Source organism: Anas acuta, chromosome Z (assembly GCF_963932015.1).
Source record: "Anas acuta chromosome Z, bAnaAcu1.1, whole genome shotgun sequence".
NCBI classification, from domain to species: Eukaryota; Metazoa; Chordata; class Aves; order Anseriformes; family Anatidae; genus Anas; species Anas acuta.
The window spans coordinates 9,861,705-9,877,804 of NC_089017.1; the positions used below are offsets into that span (position 1 = coordinate 9,861,705).

The 16,100-nt window shown below is 36.2% G+C and overlaps 1 protein-coding gene across 1 annotated transcript in view; it reads right to left on the reverse strand.

Annotated features, from left to right (window-relative positions):
- Positions 1-1,939: 1,939 nt before the first annotated feature.
- The window catches only part of TTC33 (tetratricopeptide repeat domain 33), a 52,342-nt gene continuing 38,181 nt past the window's right edge, over positions 1,940-16,100 (reverse strand). The window contains exons 3-4 of the mRNA XM_068666271.1: positions 14,133-14,264; positions 1,940-4,763 (exon numbers count right to left, since the gene is read on the reverse strand). Of these exons, the coding sequence (XP_068522372.1) occupies positions 4,413-4,763; positions 14,133-14,264 (483 nt within the window). The 3' untranslated portion in view covers positions 1,940-4,412. The remainder of the gene's footprint in view (positions 4,764-14,132; positions 14,265-16,100) is intronic.

Here is a 16,100-nt window from a genome sequence, read left to right on the forward strand (position 1 = left end):
CAAACCCTGATCCCAAACTCAGTTTAAGCCCCTGTCCTGTGGCATGGTGTGGAGAATCTACACACCACAGGTAGAGGAAAAGTCAGTATTTGTAGGAGACGAGTTTCTATGAAAATTAATTTCAATCTCTGATAATAATATGTTAGCATTACAATTGGCCTTTTCTTCTGCAGTTTTTGAGCCACTTTCCCCCAAGCCTGTAGCGCTGCTTATACATGTACATCTCTGCTGCCTACAACACGTTACCTAACCCAAATCCATGCTACAGGTGCAATGCCAAAGCACTAACAGTAATCCAACATAATCCACTATCTCCAAATGGTACCACCCATCATCCTAACCAAGAAGTCTCCTACAAAGCTTTTTACTCTGTATTCTGCTGCAAAACAACAGCACATCTGTGTTACTTATGGCAGATTTACTTACTTTTCAAGCTACTAAGCACCAACAGACTGTTCCACTGCTAGGTCCCGTTCTAGACTTGTCAGCTTGATGAGATCTGGAATCCAAGTCTAAATCCCCTTCTTTCTGTACCCAAATACTAGATTAATTCCCTGCCTCCAATCTTTCCCCTTGATCATTTACCCTCTACAATTTGTAGAGTTCGTAGAGTTACTGCTCTTAGAAAGCCATCCCTCAAAACCAGGACAGCACATCTGTCAGGATCCAGCAGTAATCCGTGCTCATAAACTTATTTTGCTTCTAAACTTGTCCTCTGTGGAAATACCACAGGGCAAGGACTCCAATCCACTTGAGAACATGATTATTAACATGACACCAACCTACAATAAAATGCTTTATCTGCAATCTGACAATAAGCCAAGACCACATGCTTCTGCTTTCCTGAACCCCAGTCCTAACGTACCTTACTACAATTTCACAGCTGTTGTAAGACCTAGAAATAAGCTAAGAGAGCACCAACCTTCAACACAAGCTTTTACCTTCTTCCCCTTGGTTTTAGGGTCTGGGGAGCACTGACCTCACATAGACAGTTAAGTTTTCAATGCTACCTTTTTCTCATCTTGATTCCAAACATCAACAGTTACTCAAAGAAATCTTAGAAACTAGAAGACTAGAGGAAAAAAAATTGTTTTGCCTTCCATAACTATTTTTAAAATCCGGTCTCATATTATTAAATCCGAGTCACAGTTATCTGATCCATACTATATCTTCCAGTATTGTCAGAAAGCGTTTGTTCTCTCTCACTATAATCTATGTTTAATTCTTCAAAGATGTTTATCTCAGTCTGTACAGGTTGTATTCATCTACTCTATTTCAGCATTTGAAGTTAACTGCCAGTCAACGTAGGCTTCCTTTGTAGTCAATGGAAATAATTAAGCACCTTGGGAGGCTGATTCATCTAATTCAAAGATACTTATCTAGCACGAGGCATATGAATGGCCCTCTAAGGCTGTGTATTTCTTTCCACTGGATATAAAAAGATTCAAACAGAAAAAAAAAAAATGTTTAGCTGTGTTTAATAAATTAAGCAAGAATGAATCCCAGCTAAACTACGGTTGCCATTGAGATTTCCTCTTTAACTACATCATAACACTTCAGCATTTTCATATTCAATTCACATGGAAGACTAAGTCAGAGGAGCTAGTGCAGCCACATCGCTGCTACTGATGATGATGAACAATAAATAAATAAACCCCTGCTGGCAAAGTGGCAGTGTACTTCACAAACACTCCATTTTTAATAACAAAGGCTTTATCCTTTGGATCCCACTCATTTGGATACTCCTGAGATTCAAAACAGCTGACAGCTACCCTTTATTAACAATTTTTCTTGAGACAGTTGTGTTTTGTTTTCCACTACAACTAATTAACACGTTCTGCAGAGACAGAAGAAGCCGGCTAATTAAATGAGTAACATCCTAAAGTGGCCAGTGTTAAACCTTATTCTTGTTACAACCAAAAGAATAAACAGGCATCACTAAACAGCAGAGAAGTCAGTATTTTATTCAAACAGATCCAGAAAATCCCATACATGCAAAACATGTCATGCTGTACAAAAAAACAAACAAACAAACAAAAACCAGATGTTGCAATCACCAATTGTCAAACTTTATTCCAATTTGAGAATAGGTCACAGGAACTTTTCTGCTCCCTGTTTCAAGATGTCACAGTCATGACAATATCTAGAAATCATAACCTAATAGCATCAGAAAGGAAGTCACATTTACTGCTGGAGATGGCAACAACAACCCTTCAAGGCCAGCACAACTGTTGAGCCTGATGGTATAGATGCACATCCCTCTATTTAACTTTGCTCAACAGTGCTGAAGTCAATAGCAATTTTGCAAAGCATTTCAGTGGAATCAGATACAGTGATAAAACTGACCTCTGAAAGGAGGGAGGCAGTCCTTCCCATGTGAGTAAATACACAACACTGACACAAGCACAAAAGGCAAAGAAAGAAAAGATGTGTTTGATTATAGCAGAGCTCCTTCAAAACAGGAAACAGAAAACACCTTACAGCTTCTTGTGCATTTCCTTTCTAGACAGAGAATGTCTCTTCTTTGAAGAAATCTGTCAAAATCCTTCTCACGCTAACTATTCCTATGTCTGAACAGGTTCTATTATTTGTTAGGAAAAAACAAGATGAAGAAGTTCTTCAACAAATGTGACTTTAAACTTCAATGAAACCACTGAATCTATTCTGAATCTATTCTGAATCTATTTCAGAACTGAATGAACAAATAAAAATACATGTTGGTGATGTTATTACATTTTTTATAAAATCAATACTAATTGTTTTGGATAATTAGATGTTAAAAAGTGAAGATTATATGTGTCCGTGCTTGCACACTGATCTAAAATTCAATGTTTGCAAAAGTCAATGAACGCTTAGTCATGTAAGACGAACATGGCAATTAAGTCTTTGAAAAAGACAATTAATTTCTGCAACAACTGTAAATGCCCTCTTAAGAATTAACAATATTCAACTGTACTATGCTCTGAGAGAAGTGATTTTTCTACAATACACTTTCTATTTCAAAAAACACTATGCTTCTTGAGGAAAAAAGATGTTATTGCCTTTAAAAATGTGTTATTTTGAAAACAGAAATCAAGTATTAAAAATGCAAAGATTTCAAAAGGTTCACCAGGCTACAAACCTCTTATCTGAAATGTGTTTTTTTCATGCAAAATATTATAAAAATTAAGTGGAAATGATATGTTCCCCATCCTGAATTTTCTAAGAGTTCCTCGGTAGACTGTTTTTTTTCCAGTCCAGTTAGGAACCTATCATCTCTGTTATGTCTCCCCTGAGAATGAAAAGAGAGTAGTCTTAACACAGAGCACATAAGAGAAACAGGTTGATTTTGTTTCTTTTAGCGGTCCATGTGAGGAACCAACACCCATCTTCCCCTAAAGAGAGATGAAGACCAGGCAAACAAGTCTCTTAAGTCTCTCACAGTATGAATACCATAACCACCACAGCATCTAAAATCCAGAAAGAATACAAAAAGGGAGACTGAGACAATGCTGTCCTGAACAACTGGTTCACTGAAAACACACTTTAAATTCACAAGAATTATGAAAAGCAAATTGATTCCTTTATCAGATTAGCCTTACTAGGAAAAAAAAGGCTAAATGTAATACACTAGCCTTCGGACATAACAATGTCCAACTCCCACTATTTTACTTTCAGTGGTGTTTGTAGTATAGCACTTAAGATAAGGAAAGGCCAGCTTCAGTCTCTGCAGAATGTTCTTTCTTCTGGTGAAATGTTTAATAACAACTAAGCATTCAGGTGCTTGTTTGGTATAGCATGGCCTTTCATCTAATCAGAAAGTATTTATATATATAAAGTATTTAACCATTCACCTGTGAAGGCAACATGAAAGTTTCTACCGATTGCGCTGACTACAGAACAGATCCCAGGGCTATCACACACCAACACTCACAAAATGAAAATCTCTCTCTGCTTCACAGAAAACTTCATCATAGAAAAATTAATCTTGATGAAAATAAAGACTCCTGATAACAGAACAGCTCACACTAGCTCTAGGATAAATAATGCCAATGATTAAGGATTGAAATATGTTTTGCTTAAAATCTCTTTTTCCTTTTGCATTTTACATAAGAGCTCATTAATTTCTCACAAAACATAGACATTAACCTGTAAATCCATGAAATACAGTAAGATGAATGCAGTTGCTAGAATGTAGTTAAGCATTTTAACATTGCATTTGTTCATGAGATTCTCAAAATCAAGTCTTGGCTTTTTTCCCCAAAAATATGGATTGAAGTACAACTCAGGTTATTGTTTTTTCACTTTACAAAAGAAAAATAATTTCAATCCTTTTATTTTGCAGCCTCCCCAGCTGCTTAAAAAACAAAAGACACCCAATGCAATAAATAACACTAGTCCTTGAAACAGTACTGACAAGACATAGGGTGGCCCTATCGGGCTCTGATAAAAAGGGTTTCATCAGGAGTTGTAGTGCAATTCTCCTTCTCAGTAACAGTTTCTACTGTGCCTGAAGCAGACACAATCACTACAGTTTTAGCTGCTGAAAGAGCTTTCTCCTTCTCTGCAATGGCAGCACATACTGCCACAATTTCATCACTTTCAAAGTCATAGTCTGGGATTGATGCTTGTGCCATCTCTCTTCCTTTGGCCAGTGCTTGCACTGCCTCAGTCTTTGTTGCCTTCTGCTGTTCATGTAGTTTTCTTGCCCACGAAAGGTCCTCCTTCCATACTTCGGGGTTCATTGGAAAGATGTGTAAGGATACCTGAAAACTCCGAATTGCCTACAAACAGAAGAGAGAAAAAAACACAGATTGGCGACTTTAATGCCTACACATTTCATCACAGAAACTGACAGGGGAAAAAAAAAAAGAAAAAAAAAAAAGAGCATATTGTTCAAGCAAAGACAAAAATAATTTCACTCCAATCTGTCTTTAGTGGAACATCCTCCCTGAGCTCAAAGTTCAGTAATAGCATTACCCCCAGATAACTCTGCATGCAACTGTCTGAAAGCACCAAGAACGCAGGAACAGATCAGGTACCTGGCAACAAAGGCACAACAAATAAGAGTTCACATGTCAAAAATAATACTGTAATTAAAAGGGTAAATGCCAAATCATTTTTGTTTTGATGGCTTTCTATCCCACTTTTCTCCTGGCATCAGATACATGGGAAGGCAAGTGTAAAGAGATGTGGTTTAAACAAATACAGAAAAGGAATGACTGGGATTTGAAGCATCACTAACATCGCTCCTTTTAAATTAGCACGTAGTCATTTCACATGCAGACCTACTACTACAGTAATCCTACCCTCATGATAAGGAGTCTCTGTACCAGGTCAACTAAGCAAATTGGTTGCAAACACACTTGCTGAATCAGGCAAAAGTACACAAATGAACTTCCAATTTGGAGAGCTGCTCTAAGAAAGAAATCCTCTAATCTTATAAACCATGTAATATTAATAAAATTAATTAAGCATAGTTGAAATTTTTTCTCTTTTCTTTAAGCTCAATTGCGAAAAGTTTGGCAAACACAAATACCCAACAGAGACATTGCTAAATATAAAAAATCTGTCTAATCCAGTAGAAGTGATAATCAGCAATAAGAAGAAATTGCTACAACATTGGAAAAATGCCAGAACAAAAATTAAAACTGTATTGGATTTATAATTATATTAACAATGGAAAGGTCAAGACTAACTTTATCTACTATGATTTACAGGTATGTACACACAGGAACATAACTAGTTCACATTTACTATTTTATGGTCAGTTATGATAGTAGCCACCTGAATGATGAAAGTCTTGCATGACGATGCACAGAAGCCTTCCCACAGGGTAGCAGATCAGTGATAATACTGCCGAATAGTATTTGGGATAAGTTCCAGCAACTCGCATATAAAGACTTTAAAGACATGAACTATCATCAAATGATGTATTCTTTCATAATTTATAAATACTCAAAGGATGCAAATAAATTTGAAAAATCACTGCTTTTCATCTCCATTAACAGAAACTGCCAATTCATCCTTCTTCTGGCACAAAGTAATATACAACTCTGTATGACGTAAACTCAGAAGCAACAGACGAGAGATACAAAGCAGATTTTAAGTAATGTTGATTATGCTATCAGCATTATTGCTGTTATAATAGGCAGCCTTTCAGTTCCAGGAAAAAGGAATACTTTACAATTGGTCCACAGCCAGATCTGAAGTGTAGGAGCACGCTGGACTTTAAACAGGAGGAGTACAGTTTATTCTTGCAGAACAGTGTCACTTTGTTCAATTTTGCTTCCTTTAATTTCCAGGGATAGATGAGCTACAAGTAAACACTAAATGCTCTTTTCTTTTTTCTTTTTTTTTTTTTTTTAATTTCTCTTAAACACAAAATATAAACAAACACCATCTGCCTTTAAACCTTCCATGAAAGAAGCCCTTTAATTAAAACCTTTCTATATAGTTATGTTCAAGCACATTAAGCAACATTAAACACAGTAATCAAATACAGATCAATGTAAAGCTACATTTAATAGGCTGAGAAGCTGCCTTAATAATTGTATGATACAACACAAAACAATCCTTTTAGTAAATCTATTAGAAAAAAAATTTTGCATATGACATTGCTATAAGTAATATAGATTTGAAGTGGTGCAAAAGATCAGAGAGATTACTTTTAAAGCTACAACACAATACTGAAAAATGCCAAATTGTTATTTACGTAAAATCTCATGTTGCCATTGTAATTGCTTCTACAGTCATTAATTTCTATTAAGACAAAAGAACTGAAAATAACAGGAAGACAAAAATCCATAAGTATACCCCAAACTGCCACAGGTGGCAGTTAATCTATCCATCCATCTAGAATATGCCAGATAAAATGTACAAAAGTGATTTATATTCCTATTTCTCATCTTGTTTATAACTTTAATCATGACAAACAGCTGCTGAAAGCAAACTGAGATGTATCTTACTTTAATCTTGTACTGAAGTCATTCACCCATTCACTTGGGTCAATTCAGGAAGTGCTACTTTCAGATCTCCTGCTGATGGAGATGTAAATCTCTTACTCCAATTATGGCCTTATGGGAAAATGTGATGGTGCTACATAAACTTGATTTTTTTGGTTTCAATTTAATGGGCAGCTGTGGTCTCAGAGACCTTGCATCTAAGGATGTCGTGATTTTAACTCAGTAGAGGTTCATGCATTTGTTTTGGTTCTTTGAAGAAGAGTGCTATAAAATCTACTGCATGACGTTCTAGCTTGCTGAGTTAAGAATCTGAAGAATTCGTATTTTTTAAATATTTGCCATTTTGTCATACTATTGGGTTTTCTACTGCAAACAATCATCCTGTTATTCATCTCATGAGCAGAATCTCTCTTGCTGGTATGCAGAGTCTTTAAATGTAAAATGCAGTTTTTATCTGACTACAGTTATTAGTAACATGCTCTTATATCACATGGACCTAGTAATTGCTGCTACACAGTGAACTATCCCCTTTAAAAAAAAGTAAGAAAGCATAATCTCAAAAGATTATGCAGTTCACACGTGTCTCCAGGGCTTAGAGTAGGTTTTTATGTTACATCTGACAGGAGTCTAGCTGACCTATTTTAAAAGTTGTCCAACAATGGAGGTAAATATACATCTGTAAGTAATCTTTTTCCATTTTTGATGATCCTTACAGAAGGATTTTTTTCCAACATATTTTATTGCAATTTAAGCCTGTTATTTCTTGTACTATTCACAGTTAACATAACTCATTTTTGCAGAAACCTTTAGTATATTTGAAGACACTGTCCAAATTCCTCTTTATATTTCTCGTCTTTTAACCCAAAGGAGTCAAATTCTTCCAGATAATTTCACTCTAGTTTAATTATTTTTTATGACATAATCTGTATAGCAAATGCTTTTATTTTAATTTAAAATAGGCTAAAATTTCCTATACAAGATTTCTGTTCTGATTATTTCTTCTTTCCAATAGACATTTTTTCACTGAAAATTTCTTTCCAACAAAAATAATTCTTCTGTATTCAAGAATGAGATGAACACCTTATGTTTTGCCGTTCTTAAATTTATAAATCCATTTTATTCGGAAGGTACAGTGGTTTCATGTGGAGAAATGACATGAAATACAGTAGGAAATTTTCCAGATGTGGAAGATTTTTGCATTAAACACACTGGAATTTGGCCACGCTGTACACCTGTAAAAATCGTTCTCATTTGCCAGACGTCTGAGACAACAGCACTTTAGTTCTCCCACGCTGAACTTCTCCACTGCAGAGTATTCATACGGAGTGGATTAGGATGCATCATCCCCAGGGGTGACTCAGCATACATCCACCCTGGGCCACAGCATCTGAGGGCTGACACAAAAGGCCACAGGACGTGAGCCTGACATGCGTGACCCTGGAGCCACAAGAATATAGCAAGTACACAACGGCCTCTGGCAACTAGTAGAAAAATTTTCCTCAGTTTCTTCGGCCCTGAGCCCATGTCTCTATACAGACTTGAGTTACAGAAAGTTTGTCAGTCACAGCATCCACTTCAAGCTTCTCTTCAGTGTGCATGTTCACTCTGCATCTGACAGTGGCTCAGGTATGTCTGTCCTCTTCTACTTTCTTTGGCTGTCACCAATCACCTCCTTATTTTCCATGTGCCTTTGCACAGTTTCCATAAGGATCTGCTCCACAATCTTGCTGGGCACAGAGGAAAGACTGACTGGCCTGTAGTTCCCTAGGTTTTCCGTTTTTTCTTTAAAAGTGGGGGTTATGTTTCCCCTCTTCCAGCTAGCGGGAACTTTACTGGACTGCCACGACTTCTCCAGTATGGCAGACAGTGGCTTAGCATCTATATTTACCAGTTAGTTCAGGACTGTGGATGCATCTCATCAGGTCCCATGGACACCTGAACACCTTTAGGTTCCTTCACTGGTCTCAGACATGATCTCCTACAGTGGTCAGCTCTTCATTCTCACGGTCCCTGCCTTTGCTTTCTGGAGCTTGGGCTAAAAGGCTGGAGCTCTTGCTTGTGAAGGCTGAGGCAAAAAAATTATTGAGTACCTCAGCATTCTCCATACCCTGGGGAAACTCATTTCTTCCCGGCCTTCTTTCTTCACAATCCTTATCACCTCTCTGCCTCTCTGCCTTATTATCCCTCAGTGAGTATCCTCAGAAGACACTGCAGCAAGCTCTGTACAAGTAATTGTTTTAGGCTGGCTCTGCCTTAGAGATCTGTACAGTATGCTCTACTGCATACATAAGCATAATCCAGGTTGATCAAGGGAATAAAATACTATCTCATCAATAGAACTCAGAATATTTGACTTCTCTATTAGCAAATTATATGGATAAAATTGCTACATGAACATATTCTAAGGAATGCCTATAAATATGCTAGAATAAATCTGCTGAAAGAACACTTAAGCTTATGGAAATTTCCTTGCTCTTCTGCTTTACTTCCTGAAAATAAAAATAATCTCTGAGTAGATGACATTTTCATGCATTAAAATTACACATATATTTGATGGTATACTAAGATATATTTATGAATTCCAACAGTGTTAAAAAAAAATAAAAAATAATTAAAAATAATAATAATAATAATAATAAAAAAAAACAAATAAATAAAATAAATAAAAATAAATAAATACACTATAGGAGCTGGGGACTACGGAACAGGCATAGGACCTGTTGGGAACCTTCCATTACTAAGCGGTATCTATTCCTGACTAGGACCGCTCAAAGCTGCTGAAAAGAATTTAACTCCTTTTATTTGACTAAGCATTTTATTTTCTCTCAAATTATAGTTTAATACCTCCCAGATACTATGTGCTAGAATGTGTATGTGCCTGGCATGTAGTTTAGGATGGAGTCAGCAGGACCAAAACAAGCCCTGTGATTTTTTATTTTAAATCAATGTCTTTTATCAAACCTTGATAAGGAAGGCAGAACAAGGCCAACTCCTGTTCTTACCCCTGTCATCAGAGTGGTTTCAAAGAGTGTTTATCAATACAGTGATAGGCACTTTATAAATATATATATATATAAATAAATAACAGAGCTTTTGTTTCACACTTCAAATGGAGTAACAAGAAATTCTAAGCCAAAATTATAAACCAAATAACTATTTTTAAAATTTAATTGGATCTTTTTATTTTCATTTATGCACATAAGAATAGCAAGTGCTGACTATATTAGTATAATAGAGTTAGATATTCCATCAATGTGCATAAATAGTTGACTACAAAAATCATCCACACATTATGTTGGGCTTAGAAGGAAGATCATCAGAGCAGTGCAATTAAATATTTTAATCCCATGTAAGTCTATAAAAATAAGATCTGAGTTGTTTATTCCCTCAGTGTGGCAGGAACACAATCTGAAGTACAGGCTTTTTTTGCGTTTCAGTGGAAGACCAACCATCAGTTTATGAAGGCTACACATAAATGCCATGATGTTCTGTTAATGTTCCTTTTGATTCCCAAACAGATTCCAATAAAAATATAATAATTCCTCTTTGCATAACTGCTATCACTACACATAAAGACCTCAACACTATTTATTTCAGGAAAAATTAAAGGAAAAGTCTGATTTGAAGATTCATATTGTCAAGAGCTGATTTCTTTTACAGAATGCAGTTTCACTCTTACACAACCACCTACTTAGTAGTAACACAGCAAACTGCATTCTTCTAAACATCAAGCAGCAAGCATCCACAGCTGGTTCATATTTACACATCTTCGCAATCCTGAATATCCTAGCTTTGAAAACGAGGGCTCAGCTCACAATGGGGTAAACTTATGTCACAGAATGGTTGCAGCTGGCAGTGACCTTGGGAGTCACCGGGTCCAACATCCTGCTCAAGCAGGGACACCCAGAACTGGTTGCTGCAGACCATGTCCAGATAGCTTCTGAATATCTCCAAGGTGGGAGGCTCAGCTGCTTTTAGCTGGTCATTCCTTAATGCTGCCTTTGTTGTTTTTTGTCATTTGTTTGGTGGATTTTTGTTCTTCCCTCTCTTTTTTTTTTTTTTTTTTTTTTCAAATGAAAGCATGGGTCTCACTTTCTCTAATGGGAAGAATTGTTCTAATGAAGATATGAAGAAAATGCTACTGTTTAGACTGTCATCACCCATACAGTAAAACTCCCTTTTAGAAGCAAACATTTACAATTAGAGAAATATTGCAAGCTTGATTATACATTTCTGCATATGTAGAATACAATTCAATTATACATTCTGCATACATAGAATGAATATTCTACATATTCATGTTGCAGTTTACTCATAAGTGTGCTTTTACAAACTGGTTTCTAGAATTTAAGAAATTACTACATCTTACTTGAGTTGCAGAAATTAAGTTCTGCTTGTTTGCATTTGTCACTATTGATTTACCGTACTTACTAAATTCAGAAAAAAGAACAAAATATTTCTTGTAAAAGTTAATGAAAATGGGGCTAATTTATCTCATTCTGTTTCTTTTCACCAGTTTGACAAAAAAAAAAATCCTTCTTTTCATTTGAAAGAAATGAATATCTTGTGTGGCACGTTATTAGAGATTAGATTTGTTTGGAAGCCTTATTTTAGACAGGGGAAACAAGATCAAAATACAATAAATTGTTTTTCCTAAGAAAAGTGCATCATTTGTTGTGAAGTAATTAAAATGTTTACGACAGAACATTTGGCAGGATGTGGGTAGCAAAGAAACACATTGAGGGTTAGGAGGTGGGGGAAGAGAACTCAAATGATGAAAACAGTAAAGCTGCTCTGGAGAAGGGCAATAATTCCCAAATCTCAAACATTACTAGAACTGATGACGTTTATGTTTTATTAGGTTTTCTTTGTAAAAAATAAAATGCGGTGAAAGATGAGAAAATCATGAAAAGCTAATGGGAAGAATGTAATTACAACAGATCACTAGTTCAAGAAGCCTCCACAGGTTCATTAGCTGAAAAATCATTTAACCTGTTAAGACTTCTCCAGCCTTTTAAAACTCCTTAAGGAATCTTTTAGGATTCCTTAAAAATTCATTCATTTGAAAATAGTGAGCATTATACCTCCCAAAGCACTTTTCTGTATGAGAACATCTTCATCAGAAGACAACTCAATATGTCTTAAACACACAGAAAAGCAAAGAAATAACATCCCATGTCACAGCACTGTTGGAGCCAATGGAAGGGAGCTTACCCTCCCCTGGGATCCCTCCTTGGAAAACAAAGAGACAAAAGCATTCAGAGGGCAAAACTTACCTGGTGGTAATGCCACCTGTCTCTCTCAGGCAGTAAGGTCAACATAACATAACTACAGGTGCACCTACAGAAGTGTTTTGTTTCAGATCCATAATGTGCTTTGATGCAAATCTCTGACTGTTCCCACTTAAAAGGATTTGGCTTGCATTGTGAAGTAGTCTCAGACAACATAAACTAGATTCCTTTGTGATTAAACTCGATGATGTACTCCAAGAGAGCACCTGAAGCTCCAAACAGAGCTAGTCTGAATTACAACAAAATGAACACTGTGTGGATAAGTCCCCAGCACAATTAACTTGACATACCCACTCCTGTTGGCATGATGTGCCTATTTAATGCAGATGAAGCTTATAGGACCTGGTGAGCAGACCTGGTGGTATAACTAATAAGGGTAAATCAGTACCTATAATTTTCATTACTGCTATTGTAGCATTTTTTATAGAATAAGAAGCATCAGTTACCTTGCAGGAAATAACTTGGAATTTCCTGAGACTAATGTATTTAAAATCTCAGACATAATTTACAGTGACAATTTCAGTCACTTAAGGGAAAAAAAAAGGATTTATAATGTATTTAAATGTATTTAAAATCTCAGACATAATTTACAGAGACAATTTGAAGCACTTAAGGAAAAAAGAAGGATTTATAGGTCATTGATCCAGACATGACAGACCATCTGCCCTTACCTTCTACAACACAAAAGCAACAAAATGTCACCAGTTATTTGAGGTGATGCAGATATGTATGGATTTATACTAAATATTTCATGTTATCATAGTGTGACAATATAAAGAAGCACACTACACACACGTCTGCAAAGCTCTGCTTTTGCCTTATGTTATTCTCACGTTTTGGGACTGCTTTATTTTATTTTATTTTATTTAGTACCACTATAATAAATAAAAAAATGTTTACGCATGATTTGTTAGCCTCACTCAAAAAAATAAAAACATTTCTTTTATTCCTGAAAATTTTTCAGCCCTAACATTGCACCGTTCCAGAAATACTCTAATGACAAAATTATTTATTTCTACCAAACCGACATAAAGCTACTTTGTATTAGAACTAAAATCGAGCCAGTATTTTTTTTTCTTTTTTCTTTTTTTTAATCTAAGAATTCATGATGAGTTATTTTTCAAATGGACTTTTCTGAATGTATCTGAATTTAGAAGTTCACTTGCTATGCTTCCACACTTTAACACGCAGAAAATTATTCCATTATAACCTGTAAACAGTGGGTGATTTGATGTGGGGGATGAGTCATCTGGTCACAATGTGGCCAAGACAGTACGATGGGACAGTACAGCTGCAGCTAGAGAAAAGATGCACTTGAGCTACTGCAGCACACCCCAGCCTTTTTACTCTCTTTTTAGAAAGAGAATCAACTTCACCCATCAATTGGGAGTCAAGAAGCCACAGGGAAGCGTGTAGGTGCATACATGATTTGCTGCACCTTGAAGCTGGAAAGTAGGAGATAGGAAAAACAAAAACGATGCTGGATGTCTATTAACAGCCATGTATAAAACTGAGGCTGGATTATCACCTGGGACTTCACAGAACCTTCAGCTTTAAAGCACTGTAGCGGTACAGAACCCAGAATGTAGTATGTGCAGTTATGTCAACATATTGTTACATAAAGGCATCACTCAAACACAACATGTTACACAAAAGGCTTTCAGCTTGACAAGTCTTGCACAAGCGCAGTGACATAACCACAAAAAAAGCACTTGTGAAAAACAACCAAGTAGAGGACGTACTGACAATTAATAGCAAGAACCTTCTTCCTTGCCTATTTTCAGGTTATTTAAAGATACTGAGCTACCTTGGATATTTCTGTACTCTCACTCTCTCATGCACAAATCAGAGGATGCAGTTTATAATTTTAGCATATCAATGTTGTCGATTTTCCTACCAGTGCTATCTCTCCTAATCCAAGCTGGGCACGTCCCAAAGTCTGCCAGGCATCCCAGGAATGTGGGTTTCTCTGAACAGCCATTTCTGCTGCATGCACTGCTGGAAACATTTCATGTAATGACATCAGGACCTATGGCAGAAAAATAAGAGGAACAAGAATAAACAAACTGAAAATGGAATTAAATTTTCCAGGATTACACAAGCAACCAGCCTTGTTTCAGTAATAAGGACACGTTTGTCTCACCTACGTTTTTATAGTTTACAAGACAGTTGCCTAATCTAAGAGTCACCCAGTGTCGCTCCATAGCTCACAGAGAGAAACAGGAGTGCTACAGGATGATTTATCTGAACAATTTATGCAACTCTCCTAGAAGTAAATGAATTGCTTCTGAAGACATCCATGTCTTTCCCTCCCTCCTACAAATCCCACATTCTGTAAAAGAATAACAGAACTGTGATATTACACTGGAGCAGAAACACACTGAGAATTAATCACAATACATAAGCAAGTACTGTTGCAAAATGCCCGTGTGTTTTTTTTAATAGAGAACCAAAATCTACCCAACACAGTTACAGTGCATGTGATACAACTACAGCAATAACCCTTGTAATTCAGCATGGAAACAACTGTAAAAATGATTATTTTATGTGGAGAGAAGGCTTTGCTATTGCAGAATGCTTTACTTGGATAGGAAGTAATCTACATAAAAACTGTTAAATGGTGGTTTTCTGAATCTGGAAATCTCATTTACTCAAAAAACACTACAGGTTAGTGTGAGCCTGTTACCAAAGCATTCTGTCCCTTGCACTTTATCTCCATAACTAAGCCTATAAATCATAGCTAACAGCACATATCATGTCTCAAAGCTTGCTTTATTTTTCCAAGACCTCCATGAGACTGGCATGTTACCTGAAGACCTGCATCACTCTGAGATCATGATTTCAGACACCCGCATGCTATGGTGATAGATAACAGTGTAAGAAACAAATGAGAACTGCATTCCAACAGTATGATGAAAATATGAACCACACAAGTACAACTCATGTGTGGGCAACCACTTTCTTCCCAACCGGTCAACCCAGAAGTATGACAAATAATATCAGAGCACATTCTCACTGCTGCTGAAGAGTAAAATGCAGTTATTTAATCTTACAGCCCCATGATATATTAAACAGACAAATATGAGTGTAGCATAAAGGAAGATTCAAATGCAATTATCTTAATTTAATTAATCAATTAACTTTAATTCACAAAGTACTCGTGCAGTATGAGGGTAACTGGAGTAGAAGACTAAGAGAGCTTTACTTCAGAAAGTAATCCTGCACACAAGAAACACGATAAACAAAGCTTCCAATAAAGCCTTTGGATCCATACCTCTGATATTTTAGTAAGATTATATTTTTCTGGAGACTAATTGCATGGTTTTGCTTTAATTTGATTTAACAGACTGTACACTGGAATTTAAAGTACCTAAAAATCTTTAAACACACTCCATAGCTGTATGTCATGTCACTGGCATTTCTCCCTTTTTTCTCTTAATAGTTCCCAACAACTGTACTTTCTCAGCAAAGTTTGCAATGAATATTATTTATTTTTCTAAAACTTTCAGTTCAACTGATTTTTTGTGTGCAGCTTCTCCTGTCTGCAACAGATCCATGAACTGAGTCAAACTGTTACCTGAGGAGAGGTGTACATCCTACCAAGATTAAACAATTTTGTACCCCTCAACTAGCTTTTACATTCATCTCTTAATGTATTTATTCTCATAATGGAAAACAAATCTAAGTATAACATTACTTGAACGATTTTATGCATCTCAGACTATTCAGTACTTTTTACAAGTACTTTCTACTGCAACTACTCTGAAACATCATTATAAATATAAATATAAATAAATTCTCATCTCTGTGCCTGGCAAGATCATGGAACAAATCCTCCTGAAGGCAATGTTAAGGCACATGCAAG